The sequence below is a fragment of the Balaenoptera borealis genome (assembly GCF_965194805.1).
Source record: "Balaenoptera borealis genome assembly, chromosome: 1".
In the NCBI taxonomy this organism is placed as follows: domain Eukaryota; kingdom Metazoa; phylum Chordata; class Mammalia; order Artiodactyla; family Balaenopteridae; genus Balaenoptera; species Balaenoptera borealis.
The window spans coordinates 11,902,700-11,926,190 of record NC_138860.1 but is presented as its reverse complement, the minus strand read 5'-3'; the positions used below and the strand labels follow the sequence as shown (position 1 = coordinate 11,926,190).

At 34.6% G+C, this 23,491-nt stretch overlaps 1 protein-coding gene across 5 annotated transcripts in view; it reads right to left on the bottom strand.

Annotated features, from left to right (window-relative positions):
* Positions 1-23,491, bottom strand: part of BRINP3 (BMP/retinoic acid inducible neural specific 3) — a 683,233-nt gene that overhangs the window by 74,328 nt on the left and 585,414 nt on the right. For all 5 annotated transcript variants that reach the window (XM_082394505.1, XM_082394506.1, XM_082394504.1 and 2 more), the window contains exon 7: positions 6,125-6,347. In XM_082394505.1, the coding sequence (XP_082250631.1) occupies positions 6,125-6,347 (223 nt within the window). The remainder of the gene's footprint in view (positions 1-6,124; positions 6,348-23,491) is intronic.

Genomic DNA, 23,491 nt, shown 5'->3' with positions numbered 1-23,491 from the left:
ATATCATCTAGATTGATATCTATTTATATGTTAGATTTTACAAGTGAAGGAAACCAACTCCAATTAACTAATTTATTGGAAAGATAATCAGATGCAGTATCTCATGTGTTTGAATACATTAAAAAGGAAAGTTTAACTAAGGTGAAGAGGCACTATTTTGCAGAAGATTAGTAAGAAATTGTAAACTGGGATTCCAGGAGCACTAAATCATCCAAATTAAAAAAAAAAGTTTATAGAAAGATTTCAGTAAAGAGGGGACATATTGAAGAGAATGAAGGTCAATAAAGAGGGAAAATGTTTGGATATTCAGCAAAGTAGGAAGGGAAGAAAGAAAATAGGCTGAAAAGGGATGAAAAAGAATTAAGGGAAAAATATGATTTAAAAGGATTTTTATACATCATTCCTGTATGTCAGATATTGGGAAACATCATTCGCAAAGATTTCTCCCCATGAAAATGTTAAAATATCTATTTTTCTTGCATGCATAATAGAGTGGTAACTGCCTGATGATGCATATGGGACAAAAAGGGTCATGTCTGAGTTAGAGAAGGAAAAGTTGAATAACAAAACCTCAGAAAGAGAAGTACACGGGATCTAGAAGTCAAATGAAAGCAGAGGTTTGAATGATACCTGAATTCTCTGTCTCATATTGGGTCTACATGTAAGCTTCATTGTCATCCACCATGGACAGGATTCCTGCACAAAAAAAATGGCTGGCTAGTCTTCTCACCCTCACATCTCAAGGTCTTACTAATAGAGACCAACCCTGTCTGCTACGATATGAATGCTGTGTCCCCCCAAAATTTATGTATTGGAATCCTAACCCCCAAAGATGATGCTATTAGGAGGTGGGGTCTTTGGGAGGTGCTTAGGTCATGAGGATGGAGCCCTCTTGAATGAGATTAGTGTTCTTCACCAGAACCCCACCACGATGGCACCTAGATCTTGGACTTGAATCTTCAGCATTGTGAACTGTTGTTTGTGAGCCACCTAGTCTCTGGCATTTTTTGTGTAGAGCAGCCTGAAGAGACAAAGACACTGTCTCAGGTCCATTTGAAGGAAGGGGGGAGGGCATTCACCTGCTTAATGGAGAAACAAAATAGAACATGATATGCGTATTGTGACAGGTGATCCAATTTATGTAGAGTGGAAAACATTTTACATAAAGTAATAATTCATTGCTGTGTGTGTTCAGAGGTTGAACTAAAGTATTAAGAAAAATATCACAGAGCACTCATCAAATATGTATTGAGCACTTGCTGTCTGTGAATGTGAGAGCTGACTCTAGGAGCTCTAGCAGATAACTAAGCAATCAGATGTCTTAAAATTCTGCCTGCGTCTTGTGTTTTCAGAGTTCCAGTGGGCAGGGCAATCTTTCCCAAACATGTTAAATATTCCCATAGTTTATTTCAGCATTCCCAGACTTTATCCTCCCCTACCCACAGATACTGTTCAGTCTTTCAACTTCCTTTTCCTCAAGTGTTCATTTTCTTTGTTCTTCCTCTTAGTTTATAATCATAATATCATTTTGAATTGGACTAGAATTGGAGGAGATCATGAGGAGAAGGAGGAGAGAGATGGGAAATTTGTCTGACTCCATGAAATTATCCAAATCTGCATTTGGAGATCAGTTTGAAATGGAACTTCAATTAAAATCATTTTGATATATAGGGTTTTAGACTATTCCTATGGTTGTTATGTTAAAGTACATATACATATGCATATATATGTATTGATATATATACATATTATATATTAAAGTTTATATATAATGTATAGATCTATATATAATGTACATATTTATAATGTATGCATATAATATATAATATAATGTATGCACATGTGTATGTATTTATATATATATATATAATTATATATGTTATTATTAGTAAGATAGTATTACTCCACAAATATTCGGGATTCAGGATTCAGTCTGGTTGTATAAGGTTTCCATATGATGGAGACTAAAGTAATAATATTCTTTCTTTAACATAAAATGTATTTATAATATAAAACATTTCAACGATATACAAGTTAAATATCTTTAAAACACTTGATAACATTTTTAAAGACAGAGAATATATATTATATTAGAGCACAGGTTGGCAAAATTTTTCTGTTGGAGCCAGGTAGCAAATATTGTAGGGTTTCAGGGCCGTGCTGTCTCTCTGTGGCAACTAACTGCCATTAGGGTGTGAAAGTGGCCACAGACAATATGTAAACATATAAGCATGGCTTTCTCATTTATGCACATTTTAATATGAATTCCATACATCTTCATCAATCAAAAATATTATTCTCCTTTTGATTTTTTTCAACAATTTAAAATATAAAAAAAATCCTTCCCTCACAGGCTGATACAAAAACCGGTGAAGGCTGGATTTGGCCTATATGCCAATTTCTAACTCCTGTCATAGAGCATATATAAGAAGTACATGACATAGCTCTCAGATTAAGAATGACATAGACCTAAACTCATTCTTCTCTGTGACGTTAGAGAAGTGATTTCATCCTATCTCACTTTCCATTGTTAATGAAGAAGAGATAACTTTGTAAAAATATTTTAATAAATTTTTAGTGGTTTACTGCAGCCGCATGCACTGCCTCAGGAGAACCAACTGTGCAGACCTGCCCAACTCCACGTGCCGTGACAGCACATTGCTAGCTTGAAATTGACCATGGTGGAAATATTTATACTACAAGAACTAGTAAATACTATAAATCAGGTGTTTTTCTCCCCTAAAGAGTTTGTTGTTAAGCCTTTACCAACAGACCTTTAAATGGAATATTTCTATGGACCCTTGGCTGCTCTGTGAATAAGACATGACAGCACAAAATAGTATAGTTGAGGCACTTTATAGGAACACTACCTAATTACTTCTCAATAATTGTTACAACTATTTTTCTTTAATGAAATGAATATGTCATTTTTACTTATCTCAAAAATTTTAGAATAGCAACAAAAGTTGACTACCTCAAAGAAACAAGATTATCACAGGCTTTGGAATTTACTTCGGTAAGAAAAAGGATTTTGATGTCACGCGAATTCATGAGAGGGATAGTGGTAGCAGTGCAGACTTGCTATTTGGATAGAGGGCCACACGCTTTACCAGAAAGAAAGAATTACACTGTACATTATATAGAAAAACTTCAACTGACCCGCATTACACAGGAAGTGTTAAGAAATAATGTTAATGGAGGCGTACTTTGCAGGTTTCATTTTAGTTTGTTTTTGTTTATTTTTCCAGATTTTAAAATATCAGATATTGAAAACCAGTTCTTAGGGTTAGATGAATTGAAGAGAATAGCTGAAAAAATTCCATAAAGACAGGGTAAAAAACCAGAATTTCTGCTAGAAGTGAGTCACTGATATTGCTTATACACTTTCTCTTTCAAAAATTTCTGAAAACACACCCTACAAATTTCCAACCTCTTTTCCACTGTATTCTACTGACAAACTCTAGTACATATTTTTTTGTTGTCCTAATGTAATTTTATATTATTCTATTAAAATGGGAAAAATAAAAAGCAAAAAAGAAACAAAAATCTCACATTCCTGTAAACGTGCTGGGGAAAAAATCCAAATTCAATAAAAATCTTTCATCTAGCAAGAAGTCTGTATTTTTTTTTTATTGTGTGTGATGAGTAATAGCCAACATAGGAATTAAGCTAAATTGAAAAAAGAAAGTCAAGAAAAGCCTTTGGTGATCTTTGATTTACTTAGTTCAGAAGTTTTGGAAAACAAATATTTATTTCTATCATTTACTGAATTTTTTTCCAAATAATGCATCTTTATTTTATGCTGCCTATTTATTTATTCTGTAATACCCAACTTGAATTATTTCATATTTTTCTTAAAAATCTTGCACTCTAATGACATATTTGAATATTTAATTTTTATTTTAATAGAAATTAATGTCTCTTTTGATATATTTTACCCCACTATTTGTTTCATTTTCAGTTTCCATTTCTCCACTCATTCCTTAAACGTATCCTCAGATTCTGTCTACATATTTCCCATGGTATTACATTCAGATCTTATGGTTTCACGTGCACTGATGTTTGCCATCTTACTCTCTCAAATCTCCCCTGAGCTTCAGACATACATATCCAGCTCCAGTTGAATGTGATTAAAAGAACACTTAAAGTCAACAAGTTTATAAGCAAACTCATCAATTTGCTTCCATCCCATTCTATTGTATTTCTTATTATGTTTGAGGGTAGAACCATCTATTTCAGTGGTTTACAAACTCTATTTAACCCACACAGAGCATAAAGTTCATTATGAACTTTTTACAGAGCATAAAGTAACAGTGTCTCTCTCCAGCCATAATTCCCTGTTAAGGAATATTTCCTTGAACTTTGCAGGCAGACATATAAAAAATATCTTACGCGTGGAAGGAATAAGAAAACTTACAGGATGCATAAAATAACAAATCTTAATACCAGTGTTTGGAGAGAAATTTATAGCAGTGAAAGCCTATATTAAAAAAAAAAGAAAGCTCTCAAGTCCATAACCCACCTTTTCTCTCTATGAAACTAGAAAAAGAAAATTACAGTACACACAAAGCAAATAGAAGAAAAGAAATAATAATAATCACAGTGGAAAAATCAAATAAAAAAGAGAAAAATAATAGAGAATATAAAGAAAACTAAAAGTTAATGTTTTGAAAAGAAACAAAATTGACAAACTTTTGGGCTAGACTGACCAGACAGACAGACAGATGGGGAGAAGAGATGGATAAGAAAGTGAAAAGACTGGAAGGAGATATTTATATATCATACTACTGATAAGGGACTGGCATCCAAATACATAACTTACTCTTACAACTTAATAATGCAAATAAAAAACAAAAAAATGAGTGAAGAAAATTCAAATAGATATTTCTCCAAAGAATATACACAATGGGCAATAAACACATACAAAGATGTTTAGCATCATTAGTCGCTGGAGAGATATAAATTAAAATCACAGGAAGATGCCACTTCACATCCACTCGGATGACTATAATCAAAAGGTCAGATAATAAAAAGTGTTGGTGAGGATATGGAGTCATGGGAGTTGTCACTCATGGTTGGTGGAAATATAAAATAGTATGGCCATTTTGGAAAACAGTTTGGCAGGTCCTCAAAATGTTAAATATAGGATTATCTTCTGAATAGTCAATTCTGCTCATAGATACATATCCAAGAAAACTGAAAACATACGTCCACATTTTAAAAAAAACACATGAATGTTGACAGCAGCATTATTTATACTAGCCAAAAAGTGGAAACAACTCAAGTGTCCATCAAACGATTAACTGATAAGTAAAATGTGATATACACATACTTCTGATACACGCTACAACATGGGTGAACCAGAAATCACTATGCTAAGTGAAAGGAGCCAGTAACAAAAGACTACACATTGTATGAAATGTCCAAAATAGGCAAATCTATGAGGACAGTTAGTAGATTAGACAAATCTACAGAGACAAATAGCCTAGGGATGGGTGTGGAGTATGGGGACAGACTGAGGTTTTTTGGGGACAGTGACAATGTTCTCAACTTAGATTGTGGTGATGGTTGCATAAATTTGAATATGCTAAAATCCAATGACTTGTAAAAAAATTCCAATAATTTATTTTGAAATCGAATTTTAAAAATGTGTAGACCCAGTTTTTTTGTTTTTTTTTCTTGTGAAAGAAATCTATAATTACAGATTTCTTAATGATTTAAGCATCAGGTCAAACTTCAAGTATTTTATAATAGAGATACTGGTACAAATGCATACTTTCTTATGATTTTGTCCTAAATTTTTCCTTAGCTTTTCATTTTATGTATTTTCAGCCTGACTTCTACTAAATACATGCAAATTTAGTTAGAAAAATTTATTGATTCCGATAGTAAAAGAAAATTTTAAAAAAAGATAATAGTGTATGTGCTCTCATTGTACTATTACTTTGGAAAATAACTACAATTAATTATTATGAGACTTAAGACTACATGTTGTTTTCAGATTATCTCTAATAATATAAATAACATTGTGCTATATATATTACTACATCTACATTCAGAAAATCAATAGAGCTGTCCTCTGTAGAGGACAAGGTAGAGTTGTCTACATTGCTACACGTCTTACCTTTGTCTTGGCAAGCTGATGAGGGGTTGTTTATGACATCTCTTGCTAAGGCTAAAGAGCTTGTGTACAATTTTCTGTGCCTTTAGGAAAAGTTGCTTCATGCTGTTCTCCAGTTGTTCATAGCGGCGCTGAAAATTAGAGTCCATTGTCCACAAATGCATTATGGTAGACGTGTTGAGGAAATAATTCATGGGTAGCCTTTTCATAAAGAACTTGAATTCATCTGAAAATATGTCAAAATTCAACACTTTAATAATAAAATAATTATTTCCCCTTTTCCCCAAAACACATTTAGTATGTTAAAGTTAAAAAAGAATACAATCTATTATTTTCTGTGTAGCAAATTAATGGCAAGAAGGAAATTTTTTTTATGCTTTAGGATTGTTTTCTTTTTTTGTTCCCCTCAAGAAAGAACATTCACAGAAAAAGATACTTAAAATAATCGTGCTACAGCAAATAATGGGGGCAGAAAGTTTAAGGTGAACTTAATTTTTCCACATTCTCCTTTCGATGGTATTTGAATTTGATGGTATTGAAGTTTTTCCCATAGGTAGTGGTCATTAATCTAGCTTTCATTTTTGGCAATAGTATTAATAATCTGTTCCAAGTATTGTTCATTAAATAAATATTTTCAGAAAACTTCATTAAATCAGTATAGAAAGATATATATATATATATATATATATATAATCATTACTAAATGATTATATTGTTTAAGGAAAAAGAGGAAACTTTTATAGTGTAAAATATAATATTCAACTATGTACTCTGGTTGTTCCCTTAGTAACTGACCACATTTCAATTTGTTAAAACAACAGTTTAAAACCTAACTGTATACTTAAGAGAAAAAAATAAAAAAGAATTTAAAGCTCCAGTATTGGCTTTTTGTGTGTGTCAATAATTATCATGTCTAAATTATCTTCTTTTCAAATGTCTAAGTAACTAACAGTAGGAACAAAAGTTGACACTACAATAAAATAATCATCTAAAAGGTCTATTAATTATCTCAACACAGAAGAGCCAAAAGATAGAAACAACCCAACTATTCATCAATAGATGAATGGCCTTACCAAGTGTGGTATATACATAAAATAGAATATTACTGAGCCATAAAAATGAATGAAGTTCTGATGCATGCTACAGCATGGATGAACCTTCAAAATATCATGCTAAAAGTGAAATAAGCCTGAGAAAAAGGACAAGTATTGTATGATTCCACTTATATAAAATATTTAGAATGTTCAAGTTCATTGAGACAGAAAATAGATTAGACTTTACCAGGGGATGGGGGAACAGCAGATGGGAAGTTTTTGCATACTAGCTATAGAATTTCTGTTTGGGGTGATAAAAACTTTTTGGAAAAAAGATAGTGGTGATGGTTGCACAGCATTGTGAGTGTAATTAATGTCATTGAATTGTACATTTAAAATGGCAAATTTTATGCTATATACATTTTACCACAAAAATATTTAAAAAAACAGAAACAAAGAGAGTAGAGCCTTCTCCCCATCTCTCCTTTTCTTCTTAAATATTATGATCATGGACTCAAAACATAAACTTTTAATTTATTTTAGTATTTCTTTAAAGGATTTATTGTGTTTAGCATATCACACTGCCCCCAGTTCCATGTTGGAGTGGCTGGGTTTCCTCTGCATATATACTCCAGCACAGGACAAGATTTGGAAAATGTTTTCAGTGGCTGAAGATGTATTATTTAGTAAGTGAGACAAACCACATTTTAGTCACTATTCTACCCATAAAAATGTCATATGGCATGCATTAAACCTCAGTCTCTCTGTGCCTTAATTTCCTCCTTTGTAAATGAGATAGAAAGTTTTGGATAATAATAATCTCATTTTATTTTAAAATTCTATGATGTTACAGTTGTTTTAAATGACTGTTAGTTTTAAATATCTAATTCAAAAACAGCTGTTTTCAAATAGCCAGTTACAGGCGTTAGTGTTTAACTGAACTTGGACAAGGTATGTTAATACCGATTCCTTATTAGCAGAGACTGGCTCAATTGCAGTGTTTCAAAACCTCCAAATTATAATCCACATTTTAAAAAATATGCCATTTACATGGGAAAAGATAAACCACATTGATACATATACATATTTTAAGCAACTAATTTATATTTTTATAAATCAGGACTATTTCAATAATCAAATCCAAACTATTTTATCAGTGATGGAAAATGCAACTTTTAAACAACAGAAAATTATATTCATGAATTTTGGGGTTGATATTTTTTCTAGAGGAAATAAATACAAAGTTCTGGCATCTTTTGGACATTAAAGGTATAGACTTTACCAGAAGAACAAGGAAAAATAAAACAAAAGGAAAAAATAGGACATTTTATTGCAAAATTTATGGCAAAAGATTTTTGAGGATATATCCATTTGATGTGCTTCAAATCATTTTTTTAAGTAAGCAGGGTATAAATAAGAGATGCATTTTAAAATTCCAATTTCACAGTACCCTACATTTTGTTTGGTCCCATATGTCTCTTTTGAGAAACTCTCTCCTTTGAATAAAGGAGTTCGTGCATGGAAACTGGAAAGCATTCCTTGGATTATTCACAGAGCAGATGCCACTACTGTGAAAACTAATCATTCATTTCATTGTCATCTTTTACTTGAACACTTTTGATAAGCCTTTATTGTTTCATGGGTATGCATATTTTAGTTATTTTCATTGTTTGTTATAGTAGCATTATGAAAGTTTCTAAATCAGTAAATTTCATTCACGTTAAAGAATATGTTAATTTATTTAATTTTACCAAAGTGTATGTAATAGTGTATGTCTGCTGAAAACTGGCACTATGTAATTTCTAAGAAACAGTTTTAACATGACATTTGAATAATTACTTCATTATGAAGTCATTAAGAGTCACCACTGACAGTCACCCAAAACATTTATTGGACACCTGTTGTGTACAAAACATACAGATGTTTCAGTCTATGAGTGAGAATATGAATAAACCTTTCATCTTATTTTTAAAAAATGACAAATAACATTAAATATTTTTAAATGTTAAAATAACATCTTATCTAAAATTCATTCTACTTAGAAGTCAATAGAATCTCCAGAAATATTCCTGTGGATATCTTTTATTTTTGGCAATTAGTAAAGTTCTTACTTATAGAATATGAAAATGAAATTTGAATGATATGTTAGAATTATTATATAAATCTAGAGATTTACATAACTACAAAGAGAAAAGATAATGATTAGGGGACACCAGATAACATTTTACCCTATAATAATTTCCAAACCCATGCAGGAGATAAAGTGCTGTTGCTTTTCAAATGGCAAGTAAACAATGACTAGCCACACTTTTTGCGGGGATAAATTTATAAAAGAAAACAAATTAATGTCATATAAAAATAGCCCAGGAGAAATACATTCAATATCTGAATTACTAGAGAGAGATTAATCTGGAAATCCCTGTTTGCTAAGTATGTATGAACTGAGTACTTTTGCTCAGCATAGTTTTGAGGACTATAGAGAAACAAAACAACAACAACAATAATACTAGTGGTAATAAACATCCTGTATGCTGGAAGGAATTTACAGTCGTTCGTCTTCGCAAAACTAATTCACATGAAGCAAAAAATAATACGAAGGTAGTTGTATGATATTAATGAATTCTGTGGAGGTGAAGAGAATTAGGGTAGGTGACGTCTTTCCAATAAATTATAGAAGACTAGCCAGGCACCATGTTAATTCTCTAGATCACAACTACTCCTCCATTAAAAATGAGGTTTTTTCTAAAATAGCTGAGCAAGGTTTGTTGTTTTTTTTCCCCTCTCCTCTAATGCAAACTCTAGTTAACATTTGATATCTAATTAGCTAATTTTGAAACTAATTCGCTCTCTCTCTCTGTTAACACAAGTTCTTACTTTGGTAGGAACTCAATTTTAAGTGCTTTAAATATTAACTCAATCCCCCCAATAATCCTTCATGTAAATTTTACTGGAGCTGTTATGCATGTAGAATGCCGATGATTTTTAGTTTCATGACTTCAATGTCGGCAAAAATATTTTATTAATGCTACTGCATTTGTATATTGATCTTATGTATTTATATATTTATGCACTTTATTCTCATGCTTCACAGTTGAATTAAACAGGTAAGAGTGGAGAACGGAACATTTTCAGGGTGTAAAAGAACTAGCCATAATACATAGATCCTGATTTGTGTTTCTGCCTTTATCGGTGAGCATGAAAAGCATTGACCAATGTATTGATTACGCATTTTCACATATTCAGAACCTCTGATCAGAACTGCTTTGGAATATATTTTCAAAGGTATTCTAAAGCATTCTAAATTTCCTAGAGCTTTGGGAGCACATAATTTACTTCCTCAAAAGTGTAGAAAAGTAATCAGATACTTTTGTATTATTTAGAGACAATTTCTTGAGTTGTAAATCCACCAAAATATCCAAAACAGAAGCTGTTTCCATTAGAAACTAGGACTATGGGTAGGGAGGACTCAGGGAGGAAACTTGTGCTTTTATGGTATTTGTTATTTCATATGCATGTGTTATTTTACTAAAATTTAAATAAATATTGTGAATCAGTAAAAAACATAGCCAAAAAATACTATTAAATTGTCAGTACACTATGTTTATATCTTACGTTTCATACATTTACATAAAATGCTATTATTTAGTGACTTGCTAATATAAAATTAAAAGCGTACTGGCTCACATTCCATGTTTTTTTCCCTGTATCAATTAACATAGTGGTACACTCAAAGTATCTTTTCAGTAGAAATGACAATGCAATATGGATAATAATTTCAAGTATTATGAAACCATAGCAATAGTCTTACTACAATAACAAAATACTGTACAGTATATAGCAAAGTATGTGTAGAATATGGACACAGAGCAATCTTTAAATGAAAGGATGTAATAGGCAAAAAAAAAAAAATGTGTCAGATATATAAGAAGAATCCATGCAAACATTTGTTTTTAAGCAGGAAGGATAATCGTTCCTCATTTTGTGATACTATTGGTCTAGTGTCTTCAAACTCCTCTCTCCTGCTTATGTTTGTAAACACAGGATTTTTTAAAATAATACATGTTAATAATATATTCTAGTAACACAAATTTTCTGTAATCAGTAAGTTAATAAAGCAAACATTATCTCCTTATACTGAATGCAGTACCGAGGCCTTATCTATACATGAACACATGGCAAATATAGTCTGTTTCTATGGATGGATTTTTGTTTATCAGTTTGTTTAACTTTCAGTAAGTTTATACCTATACGGAGTACTACCTCCAATGCTGACAAATAAATATCAAACTATCTACCACCAGACCTCAAAGTTATTGCTCAACCAGAACCCCTTCTAATAAAGCTATTTCTTGTTTCTTGAGAATCATAGTTTCCTAGAAGATAGTATGGATTCTTCTATCTTCCTCTGATTTTCAAGGACAAAGATTTGCCTAGCAAATAAATTGTGAACCTTGACGCTCCAGAAATGCAAGCCTTAAGTAGGTAAGACACAAAATTGAGAAACAAATGTGAAAGTGCGTAGGAAGAAGTGCTGATGGGGAAAAAAAGTCAAGACAGAGAAAATTTAGGCAATGGGTGTCCTGAATGGCAGAAGTTACCAATGGCTGAAACGACAATCTGACCTTTGACGGAGTACAATGAATAGGCAAATTTTGACCCATTCCATAATCCTGACTAGAACTGGTTGATAACTTTTACAAAGTATTTTTTTTCCTCCAAACATTTCTCAGGGACTATTTGAATCACTTGTACCAGTTTAGAATTTTGTCAACTTCTACAGTAAATCACTGAGACGACTTTGAGTGGTCACATATCAATGCAAGTCTATTCAAACCATTCTATAAGCCAGGGGTATAGAGTTTACATTGAAATTGACAAAATAATATAATGCTGCATAAAGTAAACGGCAAGACTGTTCAATAGCTTGTGAACTGGCCAATTTTCTGAGGCTACAAAGGGGTTCAAGCGGGCATAAATCAGAAATCGAACCTAATTCCTTAGTAGCTGCCTAGAAATAAGTTGTGCTTTCCCTGACCATTTTCTTTTTCTCTGAAAGATACATCATATTTTTATATTAAAATACTTCAATACAGCAAGACAATGAATCTGTCCTTCATTGGATTGCCCTGTTTATGAACCCCTCTTCAAATGTTTGAGAACTTACCCAAACAGAGCTTTATCTCTATAATTATAACTATGTTATTTCTATAGTTATAGTTTATCTCTCTAACTATAAACTAATTCTAACTATAGAACAGGCAAGACCCAGGTCTTCAGTTTCCCAGTGCCCTTGCAGCTATACAGAGTGGATGCATCATCTAAGCTACAGAAACCAGGTGTACCCACGCAGAGTTTGGATCTTAAGCTGTTGATGTGATAACAAAGAGGATGCCTAGAGCAATTCTCTAAGGAGATAGTAGTTGCAGCAGTAATGGTAGTGCTATTGAATGGTCAGGCCACTCAAGATGGCTATTCCCTTGCTCTCTGTCCATCCCCTGCTTGACCAGTGCCTGCTTCACCTACACCCCACTCACATATCTGACCTTCCTAAGTACTTGCCCCAGGCTTCAGCTAGTGATTGTTCTAGCTTTAGATCAGAACTCTCCACTATGCTTATCAAGGGGGGATGCCCCTCTGCTGGTTTCCTTGGCAACCAATAAGCCAACTTGATGTCAATTCCCTTATAACTGGTAACCTCCCCCTGTCTATGGGAGCGAAGACGGCCACTCTATCCTGTCCTGGTGTCTGCCGCACACGGTGCGGTTGGGGTATCGCTCCAGGACCTTGCTTCAGACGTGTAAGCTCCCCCATCCATTAAACCATTGATGTCTCTGTCACTGACTCTGGGCTCTTTCTTCAGTCTTGAAGCTGGGCAAGTACAAGCCTTTCAGGCCTGTGGGGTGCAGCCCGACAGCGATGCACTGTTCATTGCATTTAGCAATGGTGACCTCACTAAATAAGTCTTCTGCAAGATTTTTCACTTGGTCACAACTATGTAGCACAAGAGTATGCTTCTCTAGCTTTCTTGATGATTCTATATGCTATTCAATATCCTTTAATAGATTCCTTATCAGGTTGGGTCAGCTAGAGCCTGTTTTTCTTACTTGCAGCAAAAAATCTGGGTGATAGAGGTACTGGTATAAGAAGTGGTTTGGAAGAGTCTCCATGGACAATAAGGAGAGTATGTGCTTGGTTTTCTGGATTAGTTGGGGAAAAAAGGCTTTTAAAATCCATACAGTATTAAAGGTGGAATTTTGACAACAGAAGTACCACCTGTCCTCACCTAGAATGAAGAGCTTGTTGTAGAAATAGCATTTGGCATGATGTGCCTACATAGAACTGAATGAGGAACATAAAAAATTAAAAGACTGAGAGTGACTTGGTTACTACAAATAGAGATAGCTTGCTTAAAGAGCTCAAAATCCTATACTTTTTTTTTTTTCCTCAAAGCACAGAATGAGTACTGGTGAGTACTGGAGACTTTCAAGGACTGTGCTAAAGGGATCTTTTATCTCTTGCAGCTGTAGGGCTTCAAAACAAACTTTTATCCCAAGATTGAATTTAAATTCCTGCCAGATCTGTTAAAGTTAGAAAGAACACTGGGAAGAGATGGGAACCTGGGAACTGGAAGGTAGATATGCGGGAGGACTGGGATGAACTCAGAATAATCCAAAGCATTAATGCTTACTTTCCTTGTCCCCACGAAATAGCACCTTCTGCCCTGCCTGATGGACTAACCCTGTCTTGCTTTCAGTCATTGTAATGATCTTAATCGAAGGAATGACCTTCATTAGGAAGCCAATGTTCATCATGTCCCACTTTCATCACCCATCATGTCCCAGGGGAGTTTATTGAAAATATTCTAATTTTCCAATGGTTATCAAGAACTTGCTGATTTTTATTGGAGAAAGAACATTAAGTGCATTGGTAAAAAGAATACCTGCCAGCATCTCTGATGAACATTGTATTCTGTAGGATGGGAACACCAGTTACTGTGAAAATCTGTGTGAAATCAGATGGGCTCTCTGGTTTTAATTAGGATACAATTACCCCTCTGTGACTGAAGCCTAGAAGCAGCTATTAACAATCAGAGGCACAGTGGACATGGGTACTATAATAGGTCCCATGTATTACTCAGAAAAGGTCTAACCTGTAGGAATTTTAGTTTTGTTAATCAGGTCATGGTCCCTTGGGATTTAAATGTGGAACCAGTTCTGTGAGGTCCTATTTAATTTGTATAATAGAAAAAAAAGTTAAGTCTGCAACAAAGGCCTGACTTGCGTTTTCACGAGCGAGAAGAATGCTGTCCCTGGTCCTGAATAATTTCAAGGACTCAGAACTCCTGCACCACAGCTTAAGTAGAGCAAATAATTCCTTTGCATTGTGAATTAATTCCTTGGGCTCCTAAATGCCACAATATTCCATGAATCGGAGAGTGGCCTTATAGAAATAAGATAACAAATTGGGTTTTCCTTGAATTCTCCTCAAATCAGGTCCAGTGGGACCCTAACCCATGCCGTGTTTATTTTCCCAGTCTCTGAATAAAGAACTAGAATAGAGCATCGGCTCCCTAGCCTATTAAGTAAAATCTATAAAGAAAAGATAAAATAAAGGTTCCCTCTCCTATGAAAAGACTAAATTCAAAGAGATGTTGCTTGTTTTTTATGCTTGACACCGTTGCAGGAATTAGAGATTGGTTCAACACTGAAAATTTTGAGAATAATAATCATATTCCATCTCTAATTAACTCACATGTTGATGATAGCTCAATCATAGAATAACTCTAATTAAAACTGCCATTCCAGATGTGGTCGCTTACTGGTGGCAGGACTCCTCACACTAGGGATAAAGTTTCTTCTCTGGTACAAACTCTTTTCTCTGTCATTGTAAACAGGGAACACTAGAAGCAATGTTCTTTCCTATGCCAGCTGCGAGAGTGAAACATTCCTACTGTATTCAAGGATCAAATCATTTCGCAGCCTATGTGCGACAACTTACTTCACAGGAATGCACACTGTCTCATCCTGTCACGGGACATATATTGTTAATGACATCATACTGAAAAGATGTGAAACACACAAGTGGCAGGTATCCTGGCTGCTGGCCCATACTTTAGCTGTGTGCAAGGTCTGCAAATACATTTTATGAAAACTCAAGCATCTGATGCCTGAGTGAAATTTCTGAGAGTCCAGTGGTCCTGAGCACATTTGGATATCTTGTCCAAAGCAAAGAACAAGTAACTTGCTCCTCCAGCTCCCCTTAATAACAAAGATGTACAGATCTTGGAAGCAGCGGCAAAGGAATTATCTGGTAGCATTACTTACAACAGTGACTTCAGTGATCTGTCTTGGGATGTCAGAGATGCCAGTTGCAGATTCTGTTGCTCCTTATATCCTCAAGCAATCACTCTTGCTATGTGATTTAGGAATCGTTCCTGGCACAGCCTCGGAGCCAGGCTCTCCAGTTCTCCTGCTGATTCTGTGAGTAATCCAATCCGATGTCTGAACATAAATTCCTTTTCTGCTGCAGTCAGATTCTATTCTCTCAAGAATGCTGACTGATACAGCTAATGGGGGCTTCAAATGTAATTAGAATCTGGAGTTCAACAAGAGTGTAACAAATATTTATTGAGTGTCTAATGTGTGCCAATCACTATACTAGTTAAGTACTAAAACTACATTAATAATCATTTTTGTAGCTATGATAATGGTACTTTCTTCATAGGTTTAGCAGATTAAATTAGGTAATTATGAAAATGTAATAGAATACCTTTTACACAATTAGTGATAAATAAATGCTAGCTATTATTTTTCTTTTTATAATTTATTCCGTGATTCTATGTGTGCTGAGCTGAGCACTTTAAGCGAATTATCTCATTTAATCCTTCCAGCAGTCCTAGGAGATGGGTACTATTATTTCGGCATTTCACCAAGGAGGACGTGTGCCTTAGCAAGGTTCAGCCAATTGTTCAAAGTGACACAGTTATTAATTAGAGCCCAGAACAAAAGAAGTCTGAGAAAAGTATGGCTCCTGCCTTAATAAACATAAACTCTTTTGGGAGTTGACAGAAAAATAAAATTATTATTCCCTATATTTAAAGACTGCTTTTCTTTGGTAGACTTTTCACAAATATTATCACATCCAATCTCATAATAACCCTGCAATAGGATCAGCAGGTTTTATTGAGACTTGATGTGAAACAATTTTGAATTAAGAGATCATTACACAGAGTCAACTATGAGAGAAAAATGAGAAAAACAATGGACTCAAAGAAATATAAAAGGAGAGACCAGTTTATATTTTTTCTGAGGGGCAGGACAATGTTTTATTTTTCTTTGTATTCTCCCTTTACAAAAGCCTAAGACAGCACATTACACACAGTATGAATTAAGAATGTTTCTTAAATGGCTTAACCAACTGACAAGATCCAGAAAGAAACAGTTGCAGCTAACTATAAACATGTATAGAATAATTCATTTGGAAAAGTAGAGTTTGAGTTTAGTCATATAAAATATGAAGCCATGAGTGACTCATGTGGGAAAATAAAGTTGAAATAAGACATGTAGTACAGTTCTAAGTCTTAATATTACTATGGAAAAAGGATTTCAGGTTGAAGGCAACATTATGATATAAAGGTATAGATAAATGTCTTAGTTTTATGGATGAGAAACTGACAAATGGGGTTCAGGTGGTAAAGTTACAGTGTATGTGAATTTCAGAGTATTGATAAATCATCAAAATATCCTGCAATGACATGTGATCATTGGTTATAAACAAAACTGTAAGTACGTACTCATGATTGCATAAGGATTTTTACATCTGGTATCTTTTAAGTATCAAGCACTCTTCTAGGCACTTAATTTTCTTAATTCTACATAGTAGTTATTGCTGTTACGTCCACTGTATTAAAACCATACCTGTGACTTAGAGATGCTGAGTAAATATTGTTAGGTGGGAAGCTTTGTAAGTAATGCCTAGAGAAAAACTGCTGAACACAGAAGCAATATCTGCCATGAGATCAAATCCATCTGAAACCTTGTACCCACCATCAGAGAATCCAGAGCCAGGGTGATGCTGGTGAGAAGAGAATTTACTTCATACTCTCTAAATAGGAAGTAATACTTAAAGGATATATCCTTTCTCTTGAAACAGAAAAAGCATGCCAGGCACCACCCCCTGCCCCTTATACACAAATTGTCAATTTTTGCACAGTTTTTATTTTTCATCAATAATGAAAAATGGAGGCCAACGAAGTTTAGTGATTTCCCTATGAACACAGGTCTACAGAAAAGTTGAATTAATACTTAAACTAAGACCTTTAGCCCATATCTGTCTTTTATACTATGTGACCATCTTAGATGTCATAAACATACATGAAAATATATAATCAGTATTAAAATAATACTAATTCACATGTTATTTAACTATTAGAAACTATTTCCGAACAGGACGATTTTTAAAACTATATAAATAAAATCTCCATTTTTTTATAATGTTCAAATTGGCAAATTTATAATTAAGTACAAGCATTAAGGTTTTTATCTTAAGTTATTCTGATATAGTTTATTCTAGGTATAGTTCCAAGTATAGTTAGGACTCTCAATACACTATAGAAAAATTATCTTAGTCACTTCTCGCTTGATGGAATCTTAATAAATTATCTTAGAACTTTGGAAAACCGAACTTTAACAAAGAGTAGACACACCTTTCAAATAGTGAAACCTCTGAGAAAAAAGCACCCCAGATCCTGCACAGAAAGGACAGCAAGAGTGTATCAAGAGAAAGAAGGCCTCTCCACCAGCCACAGGGCGTGTCTCTACACACAGCTAGGCAGGATGGGAAACCAGGCGGTTATTGGCTCCATGATATTCAACTGAAATCTGTTTTTTTTCCTTCCTTTTTTACAAGTCCTACATACAATTGAAGTATATACTAGAAGAAAAAAATATGATAAAATATTCAGTAAAACAGCATCAGTACCAGTGGTAGCAAATAAATGCCTAACCTATATAAACCTATATATGTGTGTATATAGATATATATCCTTAATTCCATCCTCAAATATTTACTTATTAGCTTTAATGTAGAATTAAGAGATGTTATAATCTCTATTTTTACCATGCCATGATTGAAACTGATTCCTCGTATTTCTTGTTGAAAGCTTTTTTCTCTGAATTCAATTAACCAAATACACTGTGTGTTGTGTTCCTCCAATAGATTTTTCATATTACTCAAATCTGCCAGGAACTTGGCTTTTTGAATAAAGACAATACGTGATGCTTCCAATTGTTCACGCTTAGTCTATTTATTCCAAATGAAAACATCTCAGACTGTGGCGTTTACACTTTACACACTGCTGGCAGTCGTGCTCAGTTGTTTATCATGAACTTGGCACCATCATCACCAATCCAAGGCTGAGAACTCTTCCCCTAAAGCCCCGTACTTGGACAATTCTGTGTTAGAGTCTGTCAATGAGAGAAACTTGTGAGGTGTGGAAGGTGGACATGAAATGGAAGCCATTATTCTCAGAAGTTTATGATGATGAACATGTGATAGTCACACACAGTTCTTTCCAAAATTCAGTGACATGGTGGCTTCTACAGCTAGACCAGGTTCCACAGAAGTGGCAACTTGCCCAGAAGTAGCAACTTCCAAATACCTCTCCCTGGGCTCCCACTTCACAGTGGCCAGATGCTCGCAGCCTCCTGGACCTGTCCACAGACTCTGCCTTTTCCATCCATTCCATGGCTTTGAGATTAAGTGGTTTATGGATGTTTCTCTAACTCCCTGTCTACCCCTTTCGTCCCTTCACTTTCTAAGTTCCTCCCTCATGTAAACACTATTTCCCATTTCAAGCCCCTTTATTCCCATAATACTTTTTGTGGCTTTATTTTCCTAAGCTCAGAGGAAGAAAGCAGGTGAGGCAGCTGTGGCTGATTTCCTACTACAGCCCCTGTCCTCTTACAGAACATTGATTTTAGTGCTGACCGTGATGGGTCCAAATATAAAACTCCTTGCAGCCTCTGGTGGATATATGACAACGTTCTGGCCAAGGTGACAAAAGCAACCATCTGCATCTGTGTGTTTTGCGGGGCAAGGGGGAACTTCTGTGTGGATAAAGTTTTGCTTTTCAGATTTAGGTACTGCCCTCTTTTTTCTCAGCCTTTCCTGCATCCTTCTGAGTGAACTGCCGATTGGAAGCTGGAGCAGCCATATTGTAACCATGGGGGAAAAGCCAACGGCAAGGGAGACACTTTGGTCTTCTTAAGCCCTTGAAGCAGTCCTGGCACTACTACCTCACTTCTGTAATATGCAGATTGTTTTAACTGAGGATGAAAAAGAAAGAGCGGGGAATGCAAATCTTTAAAGCAATAGTTCCTTGATGTCTTATCTTGAGAGCCCCTTACATTCTTAGAAATTATTGAAGACTCCAAAGAGCTTTTGTTTCTGTGGTGTATGTTACAGGTATTTACCATGTTAAATTAAATATCTAGGGAATTCCCTGGCAGTCCAGTGGTTAGGACTCCATGCTTTCACTGTCAAGGGCCCGGGTTCAATCCCTGGTCAGGGAACAAAGATCCCACAAGTTGTGGAGTGCAACCCCCCAAAAATCTATTTACTTTTTCATGTAAAATAACAATAATTAACCTTTTACATATAAACAACATATTTTAATAAAACTAACTATATTTTCTAAAACAAAAAATAATAATTTGGGAGAGATTGGCATTGTTTTACATTTTTGCAAACCTCTTTAATGTCTAGCTTACGAGAAAACACCTGATTCTTATACCTGCTTCGGCACTAGATTTACTGCCATATCACACACCCTGTAATTTCTAGACACCTCCACTGTACACTCAAGAGAGAATGAAATTGGAAAAAAAGCAATGACATCTCAAAATATTATAACAAGGGGCATGATCTCATGGACCTTCTAAAAGTATCTCAGGGACCACCAGGTTTCCCCTGAGGATACATTGAGAACCTCTGTTCTAAAGAATAATATAATATAAACTGCAATATTCAGAGTTTACATATTAGGTAGCAAATATATATATCATGTAGTTAAGATATAAGATAGCTATACAGTTTTATAGGTAATAACAAACATTAATACCATAATAGAAATAATAATAAACAGGATAAATTTCACAGTAAGAGGCAATATCACCTTTTATGTGCTTATCAACAGAAGATGGTATGTTTCTTATTTGAATAAAAGGGAATCTGTGATATTTATTCCCCAAGAATTTAACATACAGTGTTTCATTTTTCAAATCATCTAAACATAATAATCAAAGATAAAAATCATATGTTAGTTTAAAGTTAACAGCTGCTGTATGCTTTCAATAATATTGCCCTTTTTCATCATAGATTATCTTGGAATTTCACGGAGCAGAGAAACAAAATGAAAACAGTTATCATTTGATTTTTTCCTGAAATGTGCTGCCAGATTTCAAAATCGAAGCATCATATTTATTTGGTCTGCTGCAGTGGTGAGCTGCTATGACCAGAGCTCTGAAAACCACCATTACTATTCTTAGTGGAGAACTCTGAGTGACAGTCATAAAAGATATAAATGATACCAAATGGCCTGAGAGCCTGATGCTTTTGTAGGCGCTTGGCATTATGTACAAGTGGTCTAATAATAAAATCATGGCAATATTACTTCTTTCTCACAACAATATTTTCAATGGTAATCTAAGCAATAAAAATAATAGCAGGTCTAACACCACTGGCAATATTAAATTGAAAAAGCAAATTGCAAAGCTAGTGAACTTGTTATCAGAGGGATTGATCTATAATAGAACCAATATTTCAAGCTCCCAAATAAATGTTCAATAAAATGATGCTTCACTATTGTGCAAGCATTATGGTAGTGATTTATCAAAGATATATGACTTCAAAATATCTTGCAGTCTTTCAAATGCTGGGGCAAAACACAAAGAACTAAAATGAAAGTACACTTATTTTTATGTTGCATTGGATTTTAGTTGTTCACAACACATTACTTAACTCATCCTAAAAAAACTAGACTCCCAATTTCAAGGAATAATTCTTTGTATTGGAAATAATGGAAACCTTAGACCTTAGCCAGAAATGTTGTTGCTTCTCTGTATGAACAAATGCACTCAGTGTAATTGTTCAAGAAAGGTTTAGGAACAATTCTTTACATATTACAAACAAATTACGGGTTTCTTTTCTCTACTGGATATTAAGGAAACATAAAAAAGATTACTATAAATTTTTACCTTTACAGGTCACTAAACATATAAACAGAAACTTATCTCTGTATTTATTTATCATCAATATCTGTCTATCTATCATCTATCTATCTATTGATCTATCAATCATCTATCTATCATCTCTTACATGTCTTGTAATTCTCAGGAAAGGCCACATTTTGCTGCTACAACAAACCGCTCCCAAATCCCAGATGCTTAAAACAACAACAATGTATTTCTTGCTAACATCACATGCACCATGGAGCAGTGATGGGCTCTGCTGGGTCCCAGGCTCACAGAGGCTCCACCTGGAATTGCACACCCTGGAACATAAAGCCTTCCTGATCTTCCCAGTAAGGAGAGAGAAAGTGATGTGTGTTTTTGTTTTTGTTTTTCTTTTTTACTGCCTTAGCCCATAAATGACACCTTTTACTTGCACTTATTCTTTATTTGTCAGAATTTGTCATATGGCACTATGTAACTGCAAGAGGACTAGAAAAAAAAAGGGAGCAAGTAGAATATCTGGTGAGTACTCCTCTCTCTTCAATCTGCCCTCCTAATCATCAAACATCCTTCTCTGTTCTTCTTCCCATATGTAGAACATACTCTACTCTCCCCCAGGGAAGATAACACAAATATTCCATCACTGTATCAAGCGCAAAGCCCAGGTTATCTGAGAGGTGTGGACTAGTTTGTAAATCAAGTTCAGATATCGCTCCCATTTGTTTACAGGACAACAAATTAAAGAGATGAGATATTTGCCTCCCATACCTAATATAAATGGTGGGAAAAATAACTACAATAAACACTACTATTTGTAAAAAATGTGAACAGGAGACACAAAGAGGTTACTGCGAGCAGCCATCCTGGAACCCACCAAGGCAGACACTGTAAGGGCGCTTTACCCTAGAGGAGGAGAGGGTTTCTTGATTAGGCCTGGCTTTACTGTCTGGGAGGTTCTTCCTTTCACGATTCCCCTTTACCAGTAACTGCATCCACAGTTCTTTTCCAGAGATAGTTCTTAGATCTGCTACATGTCATTACATTTTTGCCCTTCTGTCTCTCTCAGATTTACAGGGGACTGACGACCTGGAAGCTGTAAAGATTCTAAAGGGGGGCCACACCCTTATTCTGATCTTTTACTGAACATGCATCCCTTAGGCTTTCTCTTTCTTAACTTCGTAGTGCTTGGAGTCAAGAAGCAGTTAGTTCTTTTAAGTCTGAATGCCTGAAATGTTCGGACTTTTTCCCTTTCATGTCCCAAAGACAGTTTGTCCCTTTCATGTCCCAAAGAGAGCTCATTTGCTTCTTTATCATACAGCCAAACACAGCTATTAGCTATCGACACATACCATGAAGGCTTTGCTCTTTAACCTCTTTCACTAGAGCTATAATTGAATGAGGCAAGTGGCTTCCCTTGCAAGTAACTGCAGACAACAGCATTACCAAAGCATAACATGGGTAGACATCTTTTCTTGCTACTTATTGATTGGTCAGTTGGCCAATATCTGCTTTGTTTTTGTTTGTTTCTCATGGAAGTATCTCCCTACTAACATGCAACTACCATGGTAGTCAGGGAAGACAAGGTTATACAGTGACAACAAATCCAGAGATAACATAATCTGTGTGTCTTTGTCATTATTTTGGGACTCAATGTGAAACTATTTTTTTGAAAAAAAATCCTATAACTCTTTAATGCATAATGCTTATGCAAAAATTAAAAGTTACCTAATAATTGCAAAATCAGAAAAAACAATGTTTTGTTAATAAATTCCATACACCTGTATTTACAATACTAAAATTCAAGAAGCTCTAAAAACCAAAGAAGAATTTACAATTAATTTGACAACCAAGCCCGATCTTATCTACTTTCTCTTGGAAACAAATCTTTCCTGAAGCAATAGGAGGCTACTACATACTTCCAGACAATTTGGAGTGTTGTGTAATATGTAGTATTTGTATCATATTATCATTCTAAAATGTGAAGTATTATAAATTCTGTAGCACATATTCCCCAAAGGTTTTGCATATGGTACTATGGACCTGTAATTCCTAAATCATGTAGAATAATGGGGTATCATGTGTGACTGCTTGTACATAGTACTTTG